This window comes from Ranitomeya imitator, chromosome 3 (genome assembly GCF_032444005.1).
Source record: "Ranitomeya imitator isolate aRanImi1 chromosome 3, aRanImi1.pri, whole genome shotgun sequence".
Lineage (NCBI taxonomy): Eukaryota > Metazoa > Chordata > Amphibia > Anura > Dendrobatidae > Ranitomeya > Ranitomeya imitator.
Window position 1 is genome coordinate 463,960,687 of NC_091284.1, and position 26,148 is coordinate 463,986,834.

Here is a 26,148-nt window from a genome sequence, read left to right on the forward strand (position 1 = left end):
GTAATAGGGGAACTCAGGTTACTGTGACAGTCAAAGGGGCACACAGGGCAATATTACTTTCTAGGGTGCAAAATGTGGGCACTGTTTTCTGGGGCACTTGCACCCGGCATTACTGTATTCTAGAGAGTTGCTTTAGAATTTAGAGGGCAGAGAGAACCACACAGCAGGGGCAGTAATAGGGACACATATGGCAGCAGCAGCTCAGTATTGGGGTATCAGCAGGATGAGGAGTTTGTGCAGGTTGGGAATAGATGGTGATGGGGCTGGAATGTGAGAAGTGAAATATGTCTTTCTTGTAATCTCTGCAGCCGAGTTCTGACTGGAAGAAGTTGTCTTTTCCATCTGGCTCAGACCGACATGACATGAAAAGTGAACGATTCCATCACAAAGAACATCAGGGGTAAGTTATTATCTGTAACTGTACTGTGATCTCTTATATGTTCTGTAGGGCTGGTATCTACCACTGACCATATGGTGGTAATATCAATGTTGGTCTTTATATAAAGATTATCTTCAGTAATAGCGCGGTCATCTACCGAGGTTCTCCTACATCCACTATTAGGGTGCGTCACCGAGTTGTAATCAAGGTTACCTGGTTAGGGGCCTACTCAGAAGTTTTGCCCCCCGAACCAAAACCCCAGCTATGCCTCTGTGTTGACAGGTTCCCTTTAAGTAGATGCACTCATTAGTCATGGTATCTCTGTAACACATAACACATATACTACATAAAATTCATGTCAATAGTTGCAAATATATTACTGCTTGATGTTTACCAAGGAATAGCCAATGTATGATTTCAGGAGCCAAACTCATGTATCACTTAAATAAAACTGGGTTATCATGATACCTCTGGATCGCCCCATGGGGCCGTGGGAGTACTCGGTACCGGGTTCTGCAGTTCTCAGAGGGATGTCATGGTGGCTGACCCAGTCCGTGGCCCTGGGACGTCCGTATTAACCCCTTCATGACCCAGCCTATTTTGACCTTAAAGACCTTGCCGTTTTTTGCAATTCTGACCAGTGTCCCTTCATGAGGTAATAACTCAGGAACGCTTCAATGGATCCTAGCGGTTCTGAGATTGTTTTTTCGTGACATATTGGGCTTCATGTTAGTGGTAAATTTAGGTCAATAAATTCTGTGTTTATTTGTGATAAAAACGGAAATTTGGCGAAAATTTTGAAAATTTCGTTTCGCAATTTTCACATTTTGAATTTTTATTCTGTTAAACCAGAGAGTTATGTGACACAAAATAGTTAATAAATAACATTTCCCACACGTCTACTTTACATCAGCACAATTTTGGAAACAAAATTTTTTTTTGCTAGGAAGTTATAAGGGTTAAAATTTGACCAGCGATTTCTCATTTTTACAACGAAATTTACAAAACCATTTTTTTTAGGGACCACCTCACATTTGAAGTCAGTTTGAGGGGTCTATATGGCTGAAAATACCCAAAAGTGACACCATTCTAAAAACTGCACCCCTCAAGGTGCACAAAACCACATTCAAGAAGTTTATTAACCCTTCAGGTGCTTCACAGCAGCAGAAGCAACATGGAAGGAAAAAATTAACATTTAACTTTTTAGTCACAAAAATGATTTTTCAGCAACAATTTTTTTATTTTCCCAATGGTAAAAGGAGAAACTGAACCACGTACGTTGTTGTCCAATTTGTCCTGAGTACGCTGATACCTCATATGTGGGGGTAAACCACTGTTTGGGCGCACGGCAGGGCTTGGAAGGGAAGGAGCGCCATTTGACTTTTTGAATGAAAAATTGGCTGCACTCTTTAGCGGACACCATGTCACATTTGGAGAGCCCCCGTGTGCCTAAAAATTGGAGCTCCCCCACAAGTGACCCCATTTTGGAAACTAGACGCCCCAAGGAACTTATCTAGATGCATAGTGAGCCCTTTAAACCCCCAGGTGCTTCACAAATTGATCCATAAAAATGAAAAAGTACTTTTTTTTCACAAAAAAATTCTTTTAGCCTCAATTTTTTCATTTTCACATGGACAACAGGATAAAATGGATCCTAAAATTTGTTTGGCAATTTCTCCTGAGTACACCGATACTTCACATGTGGGGGTAAACCACTGTTTGGGCACATGGTAAGGCTCGGAAGGGAAGGAGCGCCATTTGACTTTTTGAATGAAAAATTATCTCCATCGTTAGCGGACACCATGTCGCGTTTGGAGAGACCCTGTGTGCTTAAACATTGGAGCTCCCCCACAAGTGACCCCATTTTGGAAACTGGACCCCCCAAGGAACTTATCTAGATGCCTAGTGAGCACTTTAAACCCTCAGGTGCTTCACAAATTGATCCGTAAAAATGAAAAAGTACTTTTTTTTCACAAAAAATTTATTTTCGCCTCAATTTTTTCATTTTCACATGGGCAATAGGATAAAATGGATCCTAAAATTTGTTGAGCAATTTCTCCCGAGTACGCCGATACCTCATATGTGGGGGTAAACCACTGTTTGGGCACACGGCAGGGCTCGGAAGGGAAGGCGCGCCTTTTAACTTTTTGAATGGAAAATTAGCTCCAATTGTTAGCGGACACCATGTCGCATTTGGAGAGCCCCTGTGTGCCTATGCAATGGAGCTCCCCACAAGTGACCCCATTTTGGAAACTAGACCCCCCAAGGAACTTATCTAGATGCATACTGAGCACTTTAAACCCCCAGGTGCTTCACAGAAGTTTATAATGCAGAGCCATGAAAATAAAAAATAATTTTTCTTTTCTCAAAAATGATTTTTTAGCCTGGAATTTCCTATTTTGCCAATGGTAATAGGAGAAATTGGACCACAAATGTTGTTGTCCAGTTTGTCCTGAGTATGCAGATACCCCATATGTGGGGGTAAACCACTGTTTGGGCGCACGGCAGGGCTCAGAAGGGAAGGCACGCCATTTGGCTTTTTAAATGGAAAATTATCTCCAATCATTAGCGGACACCATGTCGCGTTTGGAGAGCCCCTGTGTGCCTAAACATTGGAGATCCCCCACAAATTACCCCATTTTGGAAACTAGACCCCCAAAGGAACTAATCTAGATGTGTAGTGAGCACTTTGAACCCTCAAGTGCTTCACAGAAGTTTATAACGCAGAGCCATGAAAATAAAAAAAAAAAATTATTTTCTCAAAAATGAATTTTAGCCCGCAATTTTTTATTTTCCCAAGGGTAACAGGAGAAATTTGACCCCAAAAGTTGTTGTCCAGTTTCTCCTGAGTACGCTGATACCCCATATGTGGGGGTAAACCACTGTTTAGGCACATGCTGGGGCTCGGAAGTGAAGTAGTGACGTTTTGAAATGCAGACTTTGATGGAATGCTCTGTGGGCGTCACGTTGCGTTTGCAGAGCCCCTGATGTGGCTAAACAGTAGAAACCCCCCACAAGTGACCCCATTTTGGAAACTAGACCCCGAAAGGAACTTATCTAGATGTGAGGTGAGCACTTTGAACCCCCAAGTGCTTCACAGAAGTTCATAACACAGAGCAGTGAAAATAATAAATACGTTTTCTTTCCTCAAAAATAATTTTTTAGCCCAGAATTTTTTATTTTCCCAAGGGTTACAGGAGAAATTGGACCACAAAAGTTGTTGTCCAGTTTCTCCTGAGTACGCTGATGCCCCATGTGTGGGGGTAAACCACTGTTTGGGCACACGTGGGGGCTCAGAAGGGAAGTAGTGACTTTTGAAATGCAGACTTTGATGGAATGGTCTGCGGGCGTCACGTTGCGTTTGCAGAGCCCCTGGTGTGCCTAAACAGTAGAAACCCCCCACAAGTGACCCCATTTTGGAAACTAGACCCCCCAAGGAACTTATCTAGATATGTGGTGAGCACTTTGAACCCCCAAGTGCTTCACAGACGTTTACAACGCAGAGCCGTGAAAATAAAAAATCATTTTTCTTTCCTCAAAAATGATGTTTTAGCAAGCAATTTTTTATTTTCTCAAGGGTAACAGGAGAAATTGGACCCCAGTAATTGTTGCGCAGTTTGTCCTGAGTATGCTGGTACCCCATATGTGGGGGTAAACCACTGTTTGGGCACACGTCGGGGTTCGGAAGTGAGGGAGCACCATTTGAATTTTTGAATACAAGATTGGCTGGAATCAATGGTGGCGCCATGTTGCGTTTGGAGACCCCCTGAAGTGCCTAAACAGTGGAAACCCCTCAATTCTACCTCCAACACACCCCTAACCCTTATCCCAACTGTAGCCGTAACCCTAATCACAACCCTAACCCCAACACACCCCTAACCACAACCCTAGCCCCAACACACCCCTAACCCTAACCACAACCCTAATTCCAACCCAACTCTAAGGCTATGTGCCAACGTTGCGGATTCGTATGAGATTTTTCAGCATCATTTTTGAAAAATCCGCGGGTAAAAGGCACTGCGTTTTACCTGTGGATTTACTGTGGATTTCCAGTGTTTTTTGTGCGGATTTCACCTGTGGATTCCTATTGAGGAACAGGTGTAAAACGCTGCGGAATCCGCACAAAGAATTGGCATGCTGCGGAAAATACAACGCAGCGTTCCCGCGCGGTATTTTCTGCACCATGGGCACAGCGGATTTGGTTTTCCATATGTTTACATGGTACTGTAAACCTGATGGAACACTGCTGCGGATCCGCAGCGGCCAATCCGCACCGTGTGCACATAGCCTAATTCTAAAGGTATGTGCACATGCTGCAGAAAATGCTGCGGATCCGCAGCAGTTTCCCATGAGTTTACAGTTCAATGTGAACCTATGGGAACCAAAAATCGCTGTACACATGCTGCGGAAAAACTGCACGGAAACGCAGCGGTTTACATTCCGCAGCATGTCACTTCTTTCTGCGGATTCCGCAGCGGTTTTACAACTGCTCCAATAGAAAATCGCAGTTGTAAAACCGCAGTGAAATGCGCAGAAAAACCGCGGTAAATCCACGTTAAATCGGCAGCGGTTTAGCACTGTGGATTTTTCAAATCCGCTGCGGAAAAATCCGCATAGGACCAGAATATGTGTGCACATACCGAAACCCTAACCCTACCCCTAACCCTACCCCTAACCCTAACCCTACCCCTAACCCTACCCCTAACCCTAACCCTACCCCTAACCCTAACCCTAACCCTAGCCCTAACCCTACCCCTACCCCTAACCCTAACCCTAACCCTAACCCTACCCCTAACCCTACCCCTAACCCTAACCCTAGTTCTTACCCCAACCTTAGTGTCGCATTTGGAGAGCCCCTGTGTGCCTAAACATTGGAGATCCCCCACAAATTACCCCATTTTGGAAACTAGACCCCCAAAGGAACTAATCTAGATGTGTAGTGAGCACTTTGAACCCTCAAGTGCTTCACAGAAGTTTATAACGCAGAGCCATGAAAATAAAAAAAAAAAATTATTTTCTCAAAAATGAATTTTAGCCCGCAATTTTTTATTTTCCCAAGGGTAACAGGAGAAATTTGACCCCAAAAGTTGTTGTCCAGTTTCTCCTGAGTACGCTGATACCCCATATGTGGGGGTAAACCACTGTTTAGGCACATGCTGGGGCTCGGAAGTGAAGTAGTGACGTTTTGAAATGCAGACTTTGATGGAATGCTCTGTGGGCGTCACGTTGCGTTTGCAGAGCCCCTGATGTGGCTAAACAGTAGAAACCCCCCACAAGTGACCCCATTTTGGAAACTAGACCCCGAAAGGAACTTATCTAGATGTGAGGTGAGCACTTTGAACCCCCAAGTGCTTCACAGAAGTTCATAACACAGAGCAGTGAAAATAATAAATACGTTTTCTTTCCTCAAAAATAATTTTTTAGCCCAGAATTTTTTATTTTCCCAAGGGTTACAGGAGAAATTGGACCACAAAAGTTGTTGTCCAGTTTCTCCTGAGTACGCTGATGCCCCATGTGTGGGGGTAAACCACTGTTTGGGCACACGTGGGGGCTCAGAAGGGAAGTAGTGACTTTTGAAATGCAGACTTTGATGGAATGGTCTGCGGGCGTCACGTTGCGTTTGCAGAGCCCCTGGTGTGCCTAAACAGTAGAAACCCCCCACAAGTGACCCCATTTTGGAAACTAGACCCCCCAAGGAACTTATCTAGATATGTGGTGAGCACTTTGAACCCCCAAGTGCTTCACAGACGTTTACAACGCAGAGCCGTGAAAATAAAAAATCATTTTTCTTTCCTCAAAAATGATGTTTTAGCAAGCAATTTTTTATTTTCTCAAGGGTAACAGGAGAAATTGGACCCCAGTAATTGTTGCGCAGTTTGTCCTGAGTATGCTGGTACCCCATATGTGGGGGTAAACCACTGTTTGGGCACACGTCGGGGTTCGGAAGTGAGGGAGCACCATTTGAATTTTTGAATACAAGATTGGCTGGAATCAATGGTGGCGCCATGTTGCGTTTGGAGACCCCCTGAAGTGCCTAAACAGTGGAAACCCCTCAATTCTACCTCCAACACACCCCTAACCCTTATCCCAACTGTAGCCGTAACCCTAATCACAACCCTAACCCCAACACACCCCTAACCACAACCCTAGCCCCAACACACCCCTAACCCTAACCACAACCCTAATTCCAACCCAACTCTAAGGCTATGTGCCAACGTTGCGGATTCGTATGAGATTTTTCAGCATCATTTTTGAAAAATCCGCGGGTAAAAGGCACTGCGTTTTACCTGTGGATTTACTGTGGATTTCCAGTGTTTTTTGTGCGGATTTCACCTGTGGATTCCTATTGAGGAACAGGTGTAAAACGCTGCGGAATCCGCACAAAGAATTGGCATGCTGCGGAAAATACAACGCAGCGTTCCCGCGCGGTATTTTCTGCACCATGGGCACAGCGGATTTGGTTTTCCATATGTTTACATGGTACTGTAAACCTGATGGAACACTGCTGCGGATCCGCAGCGGCCAATCCGCACCGTGTGCACATAGCCTAATTCTAAAGGTATGTGCACATGCTGCAGAAAATGCTGCGGATCCGCAGCAGTTTCCCATGAGTTTACAGTTCAATGTGAACCTATGGGAACCAAAAATCGCTGTACACATGCTGCGGAAAAACTGCACGGAAACGCAGCGGTTTACATTCCGCAGCATGTCACTTCTTTCTGCGGATTCCGCAGCGGTTTTACAACTGCTCCAATAGAAAATCGCAGTTGTAAAACCGCAGTGAAATGCGCAGAAAAACCGCGGTAAATCCACGTTAAATCGGCAGCGGTTTAGCACTGTGGATTTTTCAAATCCGCTGCGGAAAAATCCGCATAGGACCAGAATATGTGTGCACATACCGAAACCCTAACCCTACCCCTAACCCTACCCCTAACCCTAACCCTACCCCTAACCCTACCCCTAACCCTAACCCTACCCCTAACCCTAACCCTAACCCTAGCCCTAACCCTACCCCTACCCCTAACCCTAACCCTAACCCTAACCCTACCCCTAACCCTACCCCTAACCCTAACCCTAGTTCTTACCCCAACCTTAGTGAAAAAAAAAAAAAATTCTTTATTTTTTTTATTGTCCCTACCTATGGGGGTGACAAAGGGGGGGGGGGTCATTTACTATTTTTCTTATTTTGATCACTGAGATAGGTTATATCTCAGTGATCAAAATTCACTCTGGAACGAATCTGCCGGCCGGCAGATTCGGCGGGCGCACTGCACATGCGCCCGCCATTTTGGAAGATGGCGGCGCCCAGGAAAGAAGACGGACGGACCTCGGGCGGCCAGGTAAGTATAAGGGGGGGGAGATCAGGGCACGGGGGGGGCGTCGGAGCACGGGGGGGTGGATCGGATCATGGGGGCGGGTGGATCGGAACACGGGAGGGAGGATTGGAGCACGGGGAAGGATTGGAGCACGGGGTGAGGGATCGCTGTGCGGGGGGGGTGGATCGGAGCACGGGGGGGGTCGCTGTGTGCGGGGGGGGGGATCGGAGTGCGGGGGGGTTTGATTGGAGCGCGGGGGGTGTGATTGGTGCACGGGGGAAGCGGACAGGAGGACGGGGGAGCGGAGCACAGGACGGAGGGGAGCGGACCACAGATCGGGGGGCTGGGGGGGCGATCGGAGGGGTGGGGTGGGTGCACATAAGTGTTTCCAGCCATGGCCGATGATATTGCAGCATCGGCCATGGCTGGATTGTAATATTTCACCAGTTTTTTAGGTGAAATATTACAAATCGCTCTGATTGGCAGTTTCACTTTCAACAGCCAATCAGAGCGATCGTAGCCACGAGGGGGTGAAGCCACCCCCCCTGGGCTAAACTACCACTCCCCCTGTCCCTGCAGATTGGGTGAAATGGGAGTTAACCCTTTCACCCGGCCTGCAGGGACGCGATCTTTCCATGACGCATATGCTGCGTCATGGGTCGGAATGGCACCGACTTTCATGACGCAGCGTATGCGTCAAAGGTCGGGAAGGGGTTAAAGGGAAAGGTCTTTAAAGGGATTGTTAATGACGCCACCTGTGGTATTCGGTCAGGATGACCAACGCTGCTTTAAGGGGTCCGCTGGGGTGATGTTATGGCAGCTTGATGGTATACCTTCCACAAGTGAAGTGTTCCCCAGGGCTTCCCGGTGTGTAGGTGGTGGATGGTGAGAGGCGCAGTGAAGAACGAGGATACAAGGTTGCAGTCTCTTTACCTTTACTGAAGACTTCAGCATCCACAGTCCAGGGGCACCAGATCACAGGGCAGGCAGAGTCCGGCCGGTTTGGAGGCAAGTCCAGAGTCCCCTTGTCCAGGTGGAAATCAGTAGCCTTCCTTTGCGCTGCAGGGCTGTAGTCCCTTACTGCTAAGCTTCTCACAAGGTCCTCACAACTTGTAGATGTTATCGATGTTATGTCTCTCTCTCTCTGTCCCCCAGATAGGATAGGACAAACCCGTATGACCGGTGGCTTGAGGCAAATTTATAGGGACTATCATGCCCCAGCCTCTAAGGGGTGCCACCTTGCCTCCTGGGTGTAGGGTGGACAGGTAACATGAAATTAGCTGTCCTGCCGGTCTCTGGAGCAAGGTATAAAGGGTCTTTGCTCCCTCGGTGTTCCGGCTACCGGGGTTCTGCGCCTCAGAAGGAGGCAGCCTGTGTAGGGCTGGCCCCCCTCTGGTATCCACTCCTTTGCTACGACTTTTTTGCACGCTCGCTGCAATACAGTTCTGCCTTTGATGTTTCTTTCTGGGAGCTGCAGCTCTGAGGGCATGCACAGCTCCGTGTCCTTCTCCCTCGATCTCTGACAGGATCCCACCCCTGCCAAGGACCAACTACCTGAGCGAAGCTCAGCCAGCAACTCACTAACTTTCCCTACAGGTCACCAGTTTTACCTAAGTGTGGGTAGTGACCTAATAAATAGGAGCAGAGCTCCCCTTGGTGGCCTGGAGTGTGAAATGTGCTGCATGTTTGTGATACCTGGATGCAGTTGTCCTTCTTTGCCTCCAAACGTATCACCACCCTCCCCTAGAGGAGAATGATATTACTGCAACGACCAGGACCCTGGGGCACTGCACCTCCACCTCTTTAAGATTTGGTAAGTTTAAAGCAAAATATTTTTAGACAAAGGGGTTTGTATTTATATTATCATGTGCTCACTACTATGAGCAACTTTATAATTTGCAATGTCACTAAATCTATGAAGTTCCAGCCAAAGGTGTCATCATCGTCTTATTTAAAAAGCTTGTTCCCATAAAAGGTTTAAAACATTGATGTTCTAAAATTTCACTGGTGTAAAGAGGAACACAGATACATGAATGTAAGCTACATAAAGTATCAATCACTAAAAATAATTATTTTATGTGAAAACCTGTATAAGTAGTAGACAGTTTCTTAAAGGAATCTGTCACCAGTTTTTTTTCTAAATAATCTGAGAGCATTAAAATTTAGAAAGACAGAGACATTGGTTCCAGAGATGTGTCACTGACTGGGCTGTTTGCTGCAGTTTTGATAAAATCACTGTTTATCAGCAGGAGAGTAAAGGTACCGTCACACTAAGCGACGCTGCAGCGATACCGACAACGATCCGGATCGCTGCAGCGTTACTGTTTGGTCGCTGGAGAGCTGTCACACAGACAGCTCTCCAGCGACCAACAATGCCGGTAACCAGGGTAAACATCGGGTTACTAAGCGCAGGGCCGCGCTTAGTAACCCGATGTTTACCCTGGTTACCAGCGAAGACATCGCTGAATCGGCGTCACACACGCCGATTCAGCGATGTCAGCGGGAGATCCAGCGACGAAACAAAGTTCTGGACTTTCTTCCCGACCAGCGATATCACAGCAGGGGCCTGATCGCTGCTGCCTGTCACACTGGACTATATCGCTAGCCAGGACGCTGCAACGTCACGGATCGCTAGCGATATCGTCTAGTGTGACGGTACCTTAACACTAAAGGACAAGTAAACCAGCGGCCAGGTATTCCTCTGAATTCATGAGCTGTGTATAGGGCCCACCACTGACTGGCAGCTTTCTGTGTCCAGCACCGCTGAGTTAACAAATAACTCTTTTATAAGCAGGAGACTATCACTTGATGACTATTTGGCCTTTTATCAGGTAGTCCAGCTATGCTCCCACCACTAATCGGCAGCTTTCTGGCTATACACAGTGTACACGGGTAGATCTGCAGCAGATAAAACAGTGATTTTATTAAGCCTATAGCAAGCAGCCAAGTAAGTGGCACATCCCTAGAATCAGGGTTTCTGCCCCTAGCTCTTGTTGCTCTCAGATATGGTAGAAAAAATCAAGTGACAGATTCCCATTAAGACATCATACTTACCAGTAATGGAAGCTTTAACGAGTCACTTAGTTCATTGCTCACAGTTGAGAACCATGATGTTACCAGTCTGTTCTCGAACCTTTCATATTGACAGAAAATAAAATGTTAAATAGTACGTGAGAACATGTGAAACCATGGCAAAACAGCAACTATATAACGTAAGTTTTTGCAAATTCTTATTAAAACTTGCCAAACCCCTTTCAGACATCCACTGTGCATGTACAATGCATGTCGATTGTGGGTGTATCAAGCAAGTTCAAGAGCTCAGAGCTCCTCACACTCCTCCATTGGAGGGAAAACCAAAACGTTACGCGTCTCAGAAAATGACGATACAAATCTTTTCTTTTCTTTTTTTTTTTTTTACACAAAACATAACAATATTTTTCACTGAACACTGCAAAACAGAAAAAAGGCAGAAGCGCATTTTCTTCACAGTGTTAGCCCACTTTTATTTCCATTTTTAGTACATTATATGGTAAAATGAACAGAGTCATTCAAAATGACAACTCATCCAACAAAATCAAGCCCTCATATGGCTATGTCAACAGAGAAAAAAAAAACAATATATGGTTCTTGGAAGAAAGAGAGGAAATATGATAATGCATAATGTGGCAGTTCTATAGGTAGCTGTTAAGTCCAGTACCAGGGTCAAACTGTCTGATCACTAAGCTTTAACCCAGCTTTCCCAGTCTCAGCAGCAATTTCAGAACATAATATCGCTGAGGTATAAAAAGCAAATTCTCTAAGTCTTGGGGCTCATATTCATTTGCGAGAAAAACGGACGAGTGCAATCCGAGGAAAAATCGGATTGCACTCTGACCAATGTTATTCAATGGGTGATATCTCATCTGCGATTTTTTTCTCAGCTGAAATTGGACTTGCATGCTGTGATTTGCTGCGTATCTCGGACGACACTCGCCAATGCAACTCAAAGGATGCGAGAAATAAACGCACAGCACTCGCACCATGCGTGTGCTGTCTGTTTTTTACGCACCGGCGTCCTTTGAAAAGCCGGTAATTCATGTGCGTCGTATGTATTTATATTGCACAGAAAGATAAAAGAAAAGCTGGTAATTCATCTGCCGGCTTCTGTAAAATCACTGCAGGAGCCGACAGGATAGAAGATATGGATTACATACAGTAAATACATATAGAATAGGTAGATATATAGATGTCAGTAACAAATACAATTCGTACAGTGTGTGTGCAAATTACTGGGCATGTAGGACATGTATTTAATTAATAAAAGATTATTTTACGGAAAAAAAGGGAGTGGGCTCCCGCGCAATTTTCAGCAGAGGGAAAGCAAACAACTGGGGGCAGATGTTTATAGCCTGAGAAGGGGGTAATACCCAAGGAGTTTCCCAGGCTATTAATATCAGCTCACAGCTGTATACTTAGCCTTTTACTGGCTATTAAAATAGGGGACCCCCCAAAAAAAAATAACGTGCATTTTCCCACGGTCCAGAGTTCACCGCAGTTCAAAAAAAGAAAAACTGAAATATCACATGGTCATAAGTATTCAGACCCTTTGCACTCATATTTAAGTCATATACTGTCCATTTCCTTGTGATCCTCCTTGAGATGGTTCTACTGTTCATTGGAGTCCAGCTGTGTTTAAATGGAACCTGTCACCCCCAAAATCGAAGATGAGCTAAGCCCACCAGCATCAGGGGCTTATCTACAGCATTCTGGAATGCTGTAGATAAGCCCCCGATGTTTCCTGAAAGATGAGAAAAAGAGGTTAGATTATACTCACCCAGGGGCGTTCCCGCTGTGGTCCAGTCCGATGGGCGTCACGGTCCAGTCCGGGGCCTCCCATCTTTTTACAATGACATCCTATTCTTGCACTCACACTGTGGCTCTAGCACAGGCGTACTTTGTCTGCCCTGTTGAGGGCAGAGCAAAGTACTGCAGTGCGCAGGCGCCGGGAAAGGTCAGAGAGGCCTGGCACCTGCGCACTGCAGTACTTTGCTCTGCCCTCAACAGGGCAGACTAAGTACACCTGCGCCATAGCCGCAGCATGAAGACAAGAAGAGGACGTCATCCTATGAAGATAGGAGGCCCAGGACCGGACCGCGACGCCCATGGAATTGGACCGCCCACCCAGGTGAGTATAATCTAACCTCTTTTTCTCATCTTTCAGGTTACATCGGGGGCTTATCTACAGCATTACAGAATGCTGTAGATATGCCCCTGATGCTGGTGGGCTTAGCTAATCTTTGATTTTGGGGATGACAGGTTCCCTTTAATTAAATTGATAGGACTTGATTTGCAAAGGCACACACCTGTCTATATAAGACCTCACAGCTCACAGTGAATGTCAGACTAAATGAGAATCATAAGGTCAAAGGGACTGGCCAAGGAGCTCAGAGACAAAATTGTGGCAAGGCACAACAGAATTTCTGCAGTATTCAAGGTTCCTATCAGCACAGTGGCCTTCATAATCCTTAAATGGAAGAAGTTTGGGACCCCCAGAAGTCTAGACCTGGCCATCCAGCCAAACTGAGCAATCGTGGGAGAAGAGCCTTAGTAAGATAGAGAAAAAAAAAGAACCCCAAGATCACTGTAGCTGAGCTACAGAGATGCAGTAGGGAGATGGGAGAAAGTTCCACAAAGTCAACTATCACTGCAGCCCTCCAACAGCCAGACCTTTATGACAGAGTGGCCAGACAGAAGCCTCTCCTCAGAGGAAGACATATGAAAGCCCCCATAGAGTTTGCTAAAAAACACATGAAGGACTCCTAGACTATGAGAAATAAGATTCTCTGGTCAGATGAGACGAAGATAGAACTTTTTGGTGATAATTGTAACTGGTATGTGTGGAGAAATCCAGGCACTGCTCATCACCTGCCCAATACAATCCCAACAGTGAAACAAGGTGATGGCAGCATCATGCTATAGGGGTGTTTTTTAGCTGCAGGGACAGGACGACTGGTTGTCATTGAAGGAAACATGAATGCGACCAAGTGCAGAGATACCCTGGAAGAAAACCGCTTAGGCCAGTCTCACACATCCAGATATTTCCGGTACTGGAAAAATCAGTACCGGAAATATCTGTCTGTGTGCTCACGTGGCACATCAGTGTGGCACACATGCAGCAGCCGTGTGCCGCCTAGAACCACACGGACCGCCGCAAGAGAGACAGCGCTACAGTAAGCGCTGTCCCCCGGGTGTGGTGCTGAAGCCGGCATTTATCCCTTCTCTCCTGCTCGGCTGAAAGCAGCGCTAGCAGGAGAGAAGGGATGAAAGATCAAGTTTTTTTTTGTTTAAATTAAAGTTTGGGGTCACCTACCGCCTCCCACCCCCCGTGCGCCCGCCCACCCACTTGAATAGAAATACTCACCCAACTCCCGCGATGCCTGCTCTCAGCGCCGGCGGCTCGTCCTGTGTGAGCGGTCACGTGGTACCACTCATTAAGGTGATGAATATGCGCTCTCTCCTACCGCGGTACATGCACACGGAGGAGAGTGCACACTATTCTCCGTGTGCACGTGTGCAGGACGCTTTGCGGACCGTGCTGCCGGAGAAAAACAGACATGTCTACGTGTTTTCAACACAGACACACGGTCTGTGAAAACACGCAGGCATGTGCATAGACCCATTCATTTGAATGGGTCTACGTGTGTCAGTGTCTCCGGTACGTGAGAAAACTGTCACTACAAGTATCGGAGACACTGACGCGTGAAACCGGCCTTACAGAGTGCTCTAGACGACTTGGCTGAAGGTTCACCTTCCAACAAGGCAATGGTCCTAAGCACACAGCTAAAATAACAAATGAGTGGCTTCAGAACAACTCTGTCACTATTCTTGACTGATCCAGCCAGAGAAACCCAAAAGAAAAATGGACATCTGAGCTAAAATAACATATTTTATTGAAGAACTATATAAAATACATAAACAATGCAGAATAAGAACCAAGATAAGACGATGCAATGACATAAACAAGAAGGCGACACAGGGAGATACTGGGTGAGATATGCCTTATATTGCAGCCAATATAGTAAAAAAAGTATCAATAAAGTGCAAAGTGCAAGCCTAATATGGTAAGATATACAGTGCCACTATAAATGCTAATGCAAGAACATCAAGAAGGAGAGGCCCCGACGTGCGTTTCGCAGGTGCTGCTTCCTCGGGGAAGCAGCACCTGCGAAACGCGCGTCGGGGCCTCTCCTTCCACACACAGCCACAGGTTGGTACTCTCGGTACATGCCCTTTGTCAGCCCTATGCAGGCCACTATTAGGCTTAAACCTGTATACTGATAATTGGATATTCCCCTAGTGATTCTTGATGTTCTTGCATTAGCATTTAGCACTTTGCACTTTATTGATACTTTTTTTACTATATTGGCTGCAATATAAGGCATATCTCACCCAGTATCTCCCTGTACCTACATTGTATTTGTGAGCATTTTTTTCACTAGTTCACTGACTTTTTGGTACCATTTGCCCGGTTAATTAACGATACTATATCTGTATACATATCTCTCATATGCACTATGAATCACTTTATATCATGATATACTTTACTGATATATATATGTGTATCTCTGTGGCATGGTATACATCTTATTTGCTCCTCTGATTTAATATTACGTCTGTGTGTGGCACTAGTGTCGCCTTCTTGTTTATGTCATTGTATCGTCTTATCTTGGTTCTTATTCTGCATTGTTTATGTATTTTATATAGTTCTTCAATAAAATATGTTATTTTAGCTCAGATGTCCATTTTTCTTTTGGGTTTCTATTGTATTTATGATGGCGGAGCATTTATCTCTGGTGCCCTCTTTATAGGATTATTGATCCAGCCAGAGCCCTGACCTAAACCCAATTGAGATCTCTTAATTGGCTGTCCACTAACGTTCACCATCCAACCTGATGGAACTGGAGAGGCTATGCGAGGAAGAATGGCAGAGGATCCTCAAATCCAGGTGTGAAAACTTGTTGCATCATTCCCAAGAAGACTCATGGCTGTACTAGCTCAAAAGCGCCATGACCATGTGATATTTCAATTTTTCTTTTTTAATAAATTTGCAAAAATTACTACATTTCTGTCTTTTTTCAGTCAAGATGGGGTGCAGAGTGTACATTAATGAGAAAAAAATGAACTTTTTTGAATTTACCAAACGGCTGCAATGATGAAACAAAGAGTGAAAAATTTAAAGGGGTCTGAATACTTTCCGTACCCACTGTATCTCTTTCTGCCAACCCAGCTCAACATCATTGACAAGTCTCTTCCTATATGCAATTTGGCAGAAATGAAGCTATTTCCTTAAAGCCCATGTTTTAACAGCATGAAATGTCTGACAGATTTCCTTTAATTAGATTCTTGCACAGAAAAGTCTGTGCTGTGAACACAGAATTACACAAACATATGCTAAGTGAATGACGTTTTTACTGAGGGACATTCCACACAATAAATGAATAGTCCATGATAATCCACAGAGAGGAATATGACATTATTGTGGACAGTAATGCCTGTCCTGTATATGTCAAGGTTTGTAGTGACATTTTCTAAGAGCATGTACCTTTCTAGTTCTTCTGTTAGCGCAGTATAAAGATGCCTCAGTTCCCAGCCCTTGTCTCCTTCAAGAGTTAAAGATGACACTCTCCTTAATTTCATCATAGGTTCCTCAATAAAGAAAGACAATCATCAACGTATTGCACATAGCCTTACTTGAATAAAAAAATATATATATATAATTAACTGACATCAATAATTATATACCTAAATCAGTGCATCTCAACCCCGATCTCCTGGAACACAATCAGAAAGTAGAACATTTAGGCCAAGTTCGTACTATCAGTATTTGTTCAGTATTTTACCTCAGTATTTGTAGCCAAAACCAGGCGTGGGAGAATCAGAGAAGTATAATAGAAACATATGCACCACTTCTGTATTTATCACCCACTTCAGATTTTGGTTACAAATACTGAGGTAAAACACTGACCAAATCCTGAATGTGTGAATGAGGCCTAAAGGGAACCTGTCACCTATAAATCTGTAGGTAAGTAGTATTTAAATCATATGTTGCAGATTTACAGGAGCAGCAGGGAGTGTTATAGTCTCCGCTCACTACACAGTGAGTGCGCTGTAATCACTCCCTGTAATCTATGTGTATCGTGCTCTGCGCACACACGCAGCAGGTTGTCCAGACCTGAATCTAGGTTTTACAGCAACCGGGGCAAGAATTCAGTTTGGCACCCCTCCTATACACAGCTCAAGTGGTTTGAGTAGTCGTCATGCGATGGTCACGCATATTAGATTTGCTCCCTTTATGTGACAACAGGCTTCTGAATCCTTACAGCCAAACATAACAACATCATTTAGGCCAGAGACTTAAGTTAGGGTTGGGAGTCCAACGGTCATTCTATACATCACAATCTGTACATGAACCATGTTTCACAGATGTCTGAATTTGGCCTTGTGAAGGAAGAAACACATGCTTTTTATATACTACACTTATATACTTTTTCGTAGTATACTATATTAAGGGTAAGTTCACACAGGGCGTTTTTGCTGCTTTTTTAGGCTAATTTTCAGCTGCTTTTTACAGTACCAGCAAAGCCTATGAGATTTCAGAAATCTCATGCACACGCATGTGTTCAGTATTTTGTGCTTTGCTGCGTTTTTTTGACATAGGGTATGTCACTTCTTTCAGCGTTTTTCCAGCGTTTTCCACCCATTGACTTGAATGGATGGTGAAAAGACGCTGCAAATACGCAAGGTTGACTTTTCTTGTAGCGTATTTGCTGCAGAAAAGTCAAGGACAGCCGGATGTGATATCATCACACTCGACTCTGCTACATCTAGATGGCAGGCTGCACGATGCGTCCATGCAGCCTGTCATCCAGCAGAGCAGACCAGAACCGAATGGGGGGTCCGATATTACTGTGTTTGACACGCTGTCATATGCATGACAGCGCGGCACACACCGCTACTGATCGGCGGGGAAATTATCCCCGCCGGTCAGAGAGCTGTGGCTCCCATGCTGTCGGAAGACAGCGGGGAGCGTTCAGCTGTGATCGGAGGTATAACCTTCACCTCCGATCACTGGTGTCACCTGATGGGACTACTGATCCCATCATCTGACACCTACAGCCGGCAATTACTGTGAGAGCAGGAGCGGCTGATGGGAGTTCTCATCTGCCGCTCCTGAGCTATAAATAAATAATTTAAAAAATGGCGTGGGTTCCCCCCTAATTTTGATAACCAGCCAGACAAAACTCACAAGTGGGGGCTGCAACCCCCAGCTGTCAGCTTCAGCAATGCTTGTTATCAAGAATAGAGGGGTCCTCACGCTTATTTTTTTATTTATTTAAATTATTTAAATAAATGAATAAATAAATAATAAAAAAAAATGGTGTGGGGTCCCCCCCATTATTGACAACTAGCCTTGCTAAAGCTCACAGCTGGGGGCTGGTATTCTCAGGCTTGTTAGGGGCCATTGATATAGGCCCCACAGCCTTAAAACAGCAGCCCACAGCTGCCCAGAAAAGGTGCATCTATTAGATGCGCCAATTCTGGCGCTTTGCCCAGCTCATCCCACTTGCTCTGTAGAGGTGGCAAAGGGGGTAATGAGGGGTTAATGTCACCTTGCTATTGTAAGGTGACATTAAGCTGGCTTAGTAATGGAGAGGTGTCAATAAGACACTTATCCATTACTAATCCTATAGTAATTAAAGGGTTAAATGAACACACACAAAGAATAAAGTATTTTCATGAAATAAAACACCACACAGTTTTGACCATATTTTTATTGTTCTGCCATTCCAAAGCGAAGTCATCTATCTTCTGTAATAAAAATAAAAGAAAAAAGAAAAAGTATACTCCCTGATCCGTCGTAGTCCAATATAATGAGTGTCCCAGGCAGTATCTGGGGAGATAAAGCTTTCAACCAGGAGCAATGCTAATGCAACCGCTCCTCGGGGAAGAGGATACCGCAGGTAATGTATCGATCTGTTCTATCTATTCTATCAATCTATCTATTCTATCAATCTATCTATCTATTCATTCTATCTATTCTATCAATCTATCTATCTATTCAATCTATCTATCTATTCATTCTATCTACTCTATCAATCTATCTATTCTATCAATCTATCTATTCATTCTATCTATCTACATTAAGTTGTTTTTTTATTCTGTGTGCACTCAGAGAAAAAAAACGCATGAAAAAAATGCACCAAAAACGTGGCAAAAAATGCACCAAAACGCACCTAAACCTACGTTTTTGGCGCAGCTTCTTTCAAGCCAAGATGATCAGGTTTTGCAGCAGAAAAAAAAAGCAGCAAAGACGCCCTGTGTGAACTTACCCTCATACTGAGCACATTTTACTTTTGACTTTACTGTTTGACTAGGCCATAAAATACTGCCATGTAACAGAAAGGCACAATGAGGCCAATTCTTCAAAGTTTTTACACCAGAAAAATGGAGTAAAAGCTTTGAAAAGTAGCAACATTTTTGCAATTTAAGATGTTTTTTCACCAGTTTGACTCAGCTCAGTCGAAATGGGCCAAGCTTGGGCACAGCCAGGGCAAGACTTGGACATGGCCACGCTCTTAATGAATTCAGTGCCTATTTCAGCAAGTAATATTATTCATCTCAGCATCATGGTTATTTAATATACTATTCAGGGGCGGATTATCAGAGGGTCAATATGGGTGGTAGCCCAGGGCCCAGTGGTGTGGGGGGGCCCTGGGCTACCGCACAGATTGACCCTCTGCTAATCCGCCTGAGTGTGACTGTGCCCGCCGGGCGGCGTTTATGTGCCCACGGACCCGGTGGGCAGAGAGAGGGGCCCGCATCGTGCCCCTTCTCATCTGCTCACCGGGCCCCTTCCGGCGCTGCGGCGGTTTCCTATTGACGTGCGGGCGCGTGCCCGCACGTCAATAGTTAACAACAGCCGCCAGCCAATTGGAGGCTGGCAGCTGAAGTCGGCCGCAGCGCACACGTCGCCGGCGTCTGATGTCATTGTCAGTCGCCGGCGAGTGTGTGCTGCTGAAGGGAGCTCGCCGCTGGAGCGTCGGTCAGGTGAGGAGACTCTGTTTGTTTTTATTTCGTTTTGTTTTTTGATCGGTTAACGGTGGGCACACGGGGGGGGTTGGGGGGACAATGCTGGAGGACACACTGGGGCAATGCTGGAGACACTGGGGCAGATTGCTGGAGGACACACTGGGGCAATGCTGGAGACACTGGGGCAGATTGCTGGAGACACTGGGGCAGATTGCTGGAGGACACACAGGGGCAATGCTGGAGACACTGGGGCAGATTGCTGGAGACACTGGGGCAGATTGCTGGAGATACTGGGGCAGGTTGCTGGAGACACTGGGGCAGATTGCTGGAGACACTGGGGCAGATTGCTGGAGACACTGGGGCAATGCTGGAGACACTGGGGCAATGCTGGAGGACACACTGGGGCAATGCTGGAGACACTGGGGCAGATTGCTGGAGGACACACTGGGGCAATGCTGGAGACACTGGGGCAGATTGCTGGCGGACACACTGGGGCAGATTGCTGGAGACACTGGGGCAGATTGCTGAAGACACTGGGGCAGATTGCTGGAGGACACACTGGGACAATGTTGGAGACACTGGGGCAGATTGCTGGAGACACTGGGGCAATGCTGGGACACTGGGGCAGATTGCTGGAGACACTGGGGCAGGTTGCTGGAGGACACACTGGGGCAGTGCTGGAGACACTGGGGCAGATTGCTGGAGACACTGGGGCAGATTGCTGGAGACACTGGGGCAATGCTGGAGACACTGGGGCAATGCTGGAGGACACACTGGGGCAATGCTGGATACACTGGGGCAGATTGCTGGAGGACACACTGGGTCAATGCTGGAGACACTGGGGCAGATTGCTGGAGACACTGGGGCAGATTGCTGGAGGACACACTGGGGCAATGCTGGAGACACTGGGGCAGATTGCTGGAGACACTGGGGCAATGCTGGAGACACTGGGGCAGATTGCTGGAGACACTGGGGCAGGTTGCTGGAGACACTGGGGCAGATTGCTGGAGACACTGGGGCAATGCTGGAGACACTGGGGCAATGCTGGAGGACACACTGGGGCAATGCTGGAGGACACACTGGGGCAATGCTGGAGACACTGGGGCAGATTGCTGGAGACACTGGGGCAATGCTGGAGACACTGGGGCAATGCTGGAGGACACACTGGGGCAATGCTGGAGACACTGGGGCAGATTGCTGGACACACTGGGGCAGGTTGCTGGAGACACTGGGGCAGATTGCTGGAGAAACTGGGGCAATGCTAGAGACACTGGGGCAATGCTAGAGACACTGGGGCAGATTGCTGGACACACTGGGGCAGATGATTGCTGGAGACACTGGGGCAGATTGCTGGACACACTGGGGCAGATTGCTGGAGACACTGGGGCAGGTTGCTGGAGACACTGGGGCAGATTGCTGGAGACACTGGGGCAATGCTGGAGACACTGGGGCAATGCTGGAGGACACACTGGGGCAATGCTGGAGGACACACTGGGGCAATGCTGGAGACACTGGGGCAGATTGCTGGAGACACTGGGGCAATGCTGGAGACACTGGGGCAATGCTGGAGGACACACTGGGGCAATGCTGGAGACACTGGGGCAGATTGCTGGACACACTGGGGCAGGTTGCTGGAGACACTGGGGCAGATTGCTGGAGAAACTGGGGCAATGCTAGAGACACTGGGGCAATGCTAGAGACACTGGGGCAGATTGCTGGACACACTGGGGCAGATGATTGCTGGAGACACTGGGGCAGATTGCTGGACACACTGGGGCAATGCTGGAGAACACACTGGGGCAATGCTGGAGGACACACTGGGGCAATGCTGGAGGACACACTGGGGCAATGCTGGAGGACACACTGGGGCAATGCTGGAGGACACACTGGGGCAATGCTGGAGGACACACTGGGGCAATGCTGGAGGACACACTGGGGCAATGCTGGACACACTGTGGGCAATGCTGGACAATTGGACATACTGGGGCAGATTGCTGGACACACTGGGGGCAATGCTGGACATACTGGGGCAGATTGCTGGACACACTTGTGGTAATATGCTGGACACACTGGGGCAGATTGCTGGACACACTGTCTGGGGGCAATGCTGGACACACTGGGGCAATATGCTGGACATACAGGGGCAGATTGCTGGACACACTGGGGGTAATATGCTGGACACACTGGGGCAGATTGCTGGACACACTGGGGGCAATATGCTGGAGTCAGACACTGGGGCAGATTGCTGGACACACTGGAGGCAATATGCTGGACACACTGGGGGTAATATGCTGGACACACTGGGGCAGATTGCTGGACACACTGGGGGCAGGACTGGAGGCATGGGCAGAATGTAGACACGGGGCATGATTGGAGACACGGGGCAGAATGAAAGACATGGGGCAGGACTGGATCATGGGGCAGGATGGAGACAGATGGGACAGGATGGGGAGATCATATGGTGTAGAATGGATACTCATGAGTGCAGGATGGGAGAACATATGGCTGGAGCCAGGAATGAGACACACGGGGCCAGGGTGGGGAATATTATTACCATAAGGGCTAATTAAGGGATATTATTACTGCAGTGATGTATTTATTTTATTTTTTGAGTATACTGTTTTAAATGGAGGGGGGGGGCGGTCCTGTTACTGTGCAGAGTGACACTATATCGCCTTTTTTTCTTCATGTGGTGTAATGTAGAAGTTGTGAAAAATTAAGTAATGTGTTCTACAAGCGGAGATCGAGATAACTGTTATTTCCTGCAGAAAGGAGTCCTGGCTGGAAGAAATGATGGCGGTCTGTGCTGGATGAAAGATGAAGGACTTCATCTAGAGACGTCACTGGTGATTCAGTGTTACCTATACACTGACACTATACACTGTATACTATATACAGAGGTCCTGTGTACAATGTCACCAGTGATCACTGTATTACCTATACATTATATACAGAGCTCCTGTGTATAATACCACCAGTGATCTCTGTATTACCTCTACAAAGACACTGCATACTAAGTGCAGATCTCCTGTGAATACTGGCACTTGTGGTGATAGTATTGTGTTTTTTGTTTTTTTTTATTACTGATCAGTATTGTAGTATTCAGTCACTATGTGGTGGTAATATGTGGTCTGGAAATGGTGTTGTGGTATTTGTCCCTTGTATGTGCTATTTGGTCACCAAGTGGTGGTAATATGTGGTCTTGACATGGTGCGGTGGTATTTGTTCCTTGTATGTGATAATATTCGATCACTGTGGTTGTAATTTGTGGTCTGGTCATGGTGCAGTGGTATTTGTTCCTTGTATGTGATATTATTCGATCACTGTGGTTATAATTTGTGGTCTGGTCATGGTGCGGTGGTATTTGTTCCTTGTATGTGATATTATTCGATCACTGTGGTTGTAATTTGTGGTCTGGTCATGGTGCGGTGGTATTTGTTCCTTGTATGTGATATTATTGGTCAAAATATACCTAAATTGTATTGCAGATTTTAACAAATATTTAATAGGTTACAGTAGAGTAGGGCCCGGCCATTTTTCTGGAATAATCTGGTTCGGGTATATCATGACCCCCGTCACATGACCCCGTCACATGACCCCCGTCACATGACCGGGGGGCCCACAGTGTCTGAACAGCCCGGGGCCCTGGCTACCCTTAATCCACCCCTGATACTATTGTATATATAGCTTTAACATCAGCATGTATCTACTTACAGAGATTCTTGCTCGAAGTCCTTTTATCCAAAAGAGTTTACTGATGGTGGGAGTCATATTCACATGAAGAGGAGGACTGCTTGCCATTACTTGGAACATGTCCTTTAATTGACTGAGTTCTTCTAGAAACATATTAAGTAAGTGGCTATCTTTATCCTTTAAATGATCCTAAAATATTAAAACAAAAGAATTTAAATTAAATTCATAAAAAGTATCTTTCTTGTCCCTACATAACTAATATATGGCAACATTCACACAAATTATTGGGCCAATTATTGCTTTCACATGCAGTTTTCTACAATTTTTTTCCTGCGATATTTGTCGTATTTTTAAAAATTAGGGTAAGTTCACACAGGGCGTTTTTGCTGCGTTTTTATGCAAATTTTCAGCTGCTTTTTACAGTACCAGCAAAGCCTATGAGATTTCAGAAATCTCATGCACACACATTGTTTTTTTTTTAATCAGGATTTTGTGCTTTGCAGCGTTTTTTTTACATAGAGCATGTCAGGTCTTTCAGCGTTTTTCACCCACTCACGTGAATGGAAGGTGAAAAAACGCTGCAAATACGGAGGTTGACTTTTTTGCACAGTATTTTCTGCAGAAAAGTCAAAATCAGCAGAATCTGACCTCACAGTGAGCTCTGCTACATCTAGAGGCTGCATGGTTGCATGATGCGTCCATACAGCTTGTCATCCAGCAGAGCGGACCCGAACCCATTCATTTGAATGTGGGGCCCAACAATACAGTGTTTGACACGCTGTCATATGCATGACAGCACGGCAAACACTGCTTCTGAACGGTGGTGAAACCATCCCCGCTGGTCTGAGAGCCGCGGTTCCCACGCAGTCAAAGGACAGCGTTGAGTGCTCAGCTGTGATCAGAGGTCTACAGTTTACCTCTGGTCACTGGTGTCAGCTGATGGGACTACTGCTCCCATCATCCGACACCAGCTGCCGCTAATAACTGTGAGAGCAGGAGTGGATAATGGGAATATTTATCAGCCGCTCCTGCGCTGGAAATAAAGAATTAAAAAAAAACTGAGTGGGTTCCCCCCTATTTTTGGTAACAAGCCAGGCAAAACTCACAGCTGGTGGCTGCAACCCTCAGCTGTCAGCTTCAGCAAGGCTGGTTATCAAGAATAGGGGAGTCCCTCCCATTTTTGACAACCAGACTTGCTAAAGCAGACAGCTGGGGGCTGGTATTCTCAGGCTGGTAAGGGGACATTGATATAGGCCCCCCCAGCCTAAAAATAGAAGCCCGCTGCCGCCCAGAAAAGGCACATATATTAGATTACATTCTGGTGCTTTGCCAGGCTCTTCCCACTTGCCCTGTAGTGGTGGCAAGTGGGGTTCATATTTGTGGGGTTGATGTCACCTTTGTATCGTCAGGTGACATCAAGCCCACAGACTACTAATGGAGAGGCGCCTATAAGACACCCATCCATTACTAATCCTATAGTTGAATGATAAATAAAGGCACAGCCAGAATAAAGACTTTTATTAGAAAAAAAACAAAACACTTTTCCATTTTTATTTAAATATAGCAAACACAGTTATACTCACATAACGCCTATTCCACCGAAGCCCTTGTTTTCCTGTAATAAACCAAAAATTAAAAACAGCAATATTCCTCACCACCCTGTCATTCTGTCCCACCCCGTATTCCATATCTGGAGGAGAAATAGTTTTCAACCTGGACGGTGCCAAGATGCGACCGTCCAGGCTGAGATCCACTGGTGACTCAACTGCTGCGAGTGCAGCCTCAGTGATCGGCGGTGACGTCATAGAGGTTACCTCCAGTCACTGAGGCTCCGTTCCCAGCCGGGCTGAACTGTGGTGACCTCTGTGAGATCCCCCATTAGCACCGTGAAAAAGTCGCACAGTGCAGAGGTGAGTTCATCTGGAGAATTTCACTGTGGTGAACTCGCCTCTGCACTGTGTGACTTTCTCATGGTGCTAGTGGGGATCTCAACGAGGTCACCGCAATTAAGCCCATCTGAGAACGGAGCCTCAGTGACCAGAGGTAACCTCGATGAGGTCACCGCCGGTCACTTATGCTGCGCTCCCAGCAGGTCATTCACCAGTCGTTCTCAGCCTGGACGGTCGCATCTTGGCACTGTCCAGGTTGAAGCTATTTATCCCCCAGACATGGATTACAGCATCGGACAGAACGACGGAGAAGTGAGGGATATTGTTGTTTTTTATTTTTGGTTTATTACAGGAGAACAAGCACTTTGGTGGAATTACGCAAGGTCATAAGTATGGCTAAGTAAGATTATTAAAAGGAGTCTGTGTCTTTCTTTCAATCAGAGGACTTTTTTCTGGGTGACTGTTTTCATACAATGTGACTATGGGGTTCGTAATGGGGGCGTCTTATTGATGCCTCACTATTACTAACCTCAGGGCTTGATGTCACCTGACAACACAAAAGTGACATCAACAATCCCCCCCACTATCACCCCACTTGCCACCGCTACACGGCAAGTGGCAAGAGCAAAGCTAAGTGCCAGAACTGGCACATGTTATAGATGCGCCTTTTCTGGGGCAGCTGAGAGCTGATGTTTTTAGCCTGGTGGCCAGTGTCCATGGCCCCTTCCTATGCTATTAATGTCAGCCCACAGCTATCTGCATAGCCTTTGCTGGTTATTAATTATAGGGGGACCCTACGTAA

General features: G+C 46.2%; 1 protein-coding gene across 1 annotated transcript in view; it reads right to left on the minus strand.

Annotated features, from left to right (window-relative positions):
• Nucleotides 1-26,148, minus strand: part of LOC138671660 (uncharacterized) — a 967,572-nt gene that overhangs the window by 857,603 nt on the left and 83,821 nt on the right. The window contains exons 12-14 of the mRNA XM_069759831.1: nucleotides 23,479-23,646; nucleotides 16,277-16,380; nucleotides 10,750-10,828 (exon numbers count right to left, since the gene is read on the minus strand). Of these exons, the coding sequence (XP_069615932.1) occupies nucleotides 10,750-10,828; nucleotides 16,277-16,380; nucleotides 23,479-23,646 (351 nt within the window). The remainder of the gene's footprint in view (nucleotides 1-10,749; nucleotides 10,829-16,276; nucleotides 16,381-23,478; nucleotides 23,647-26,148) is intronic.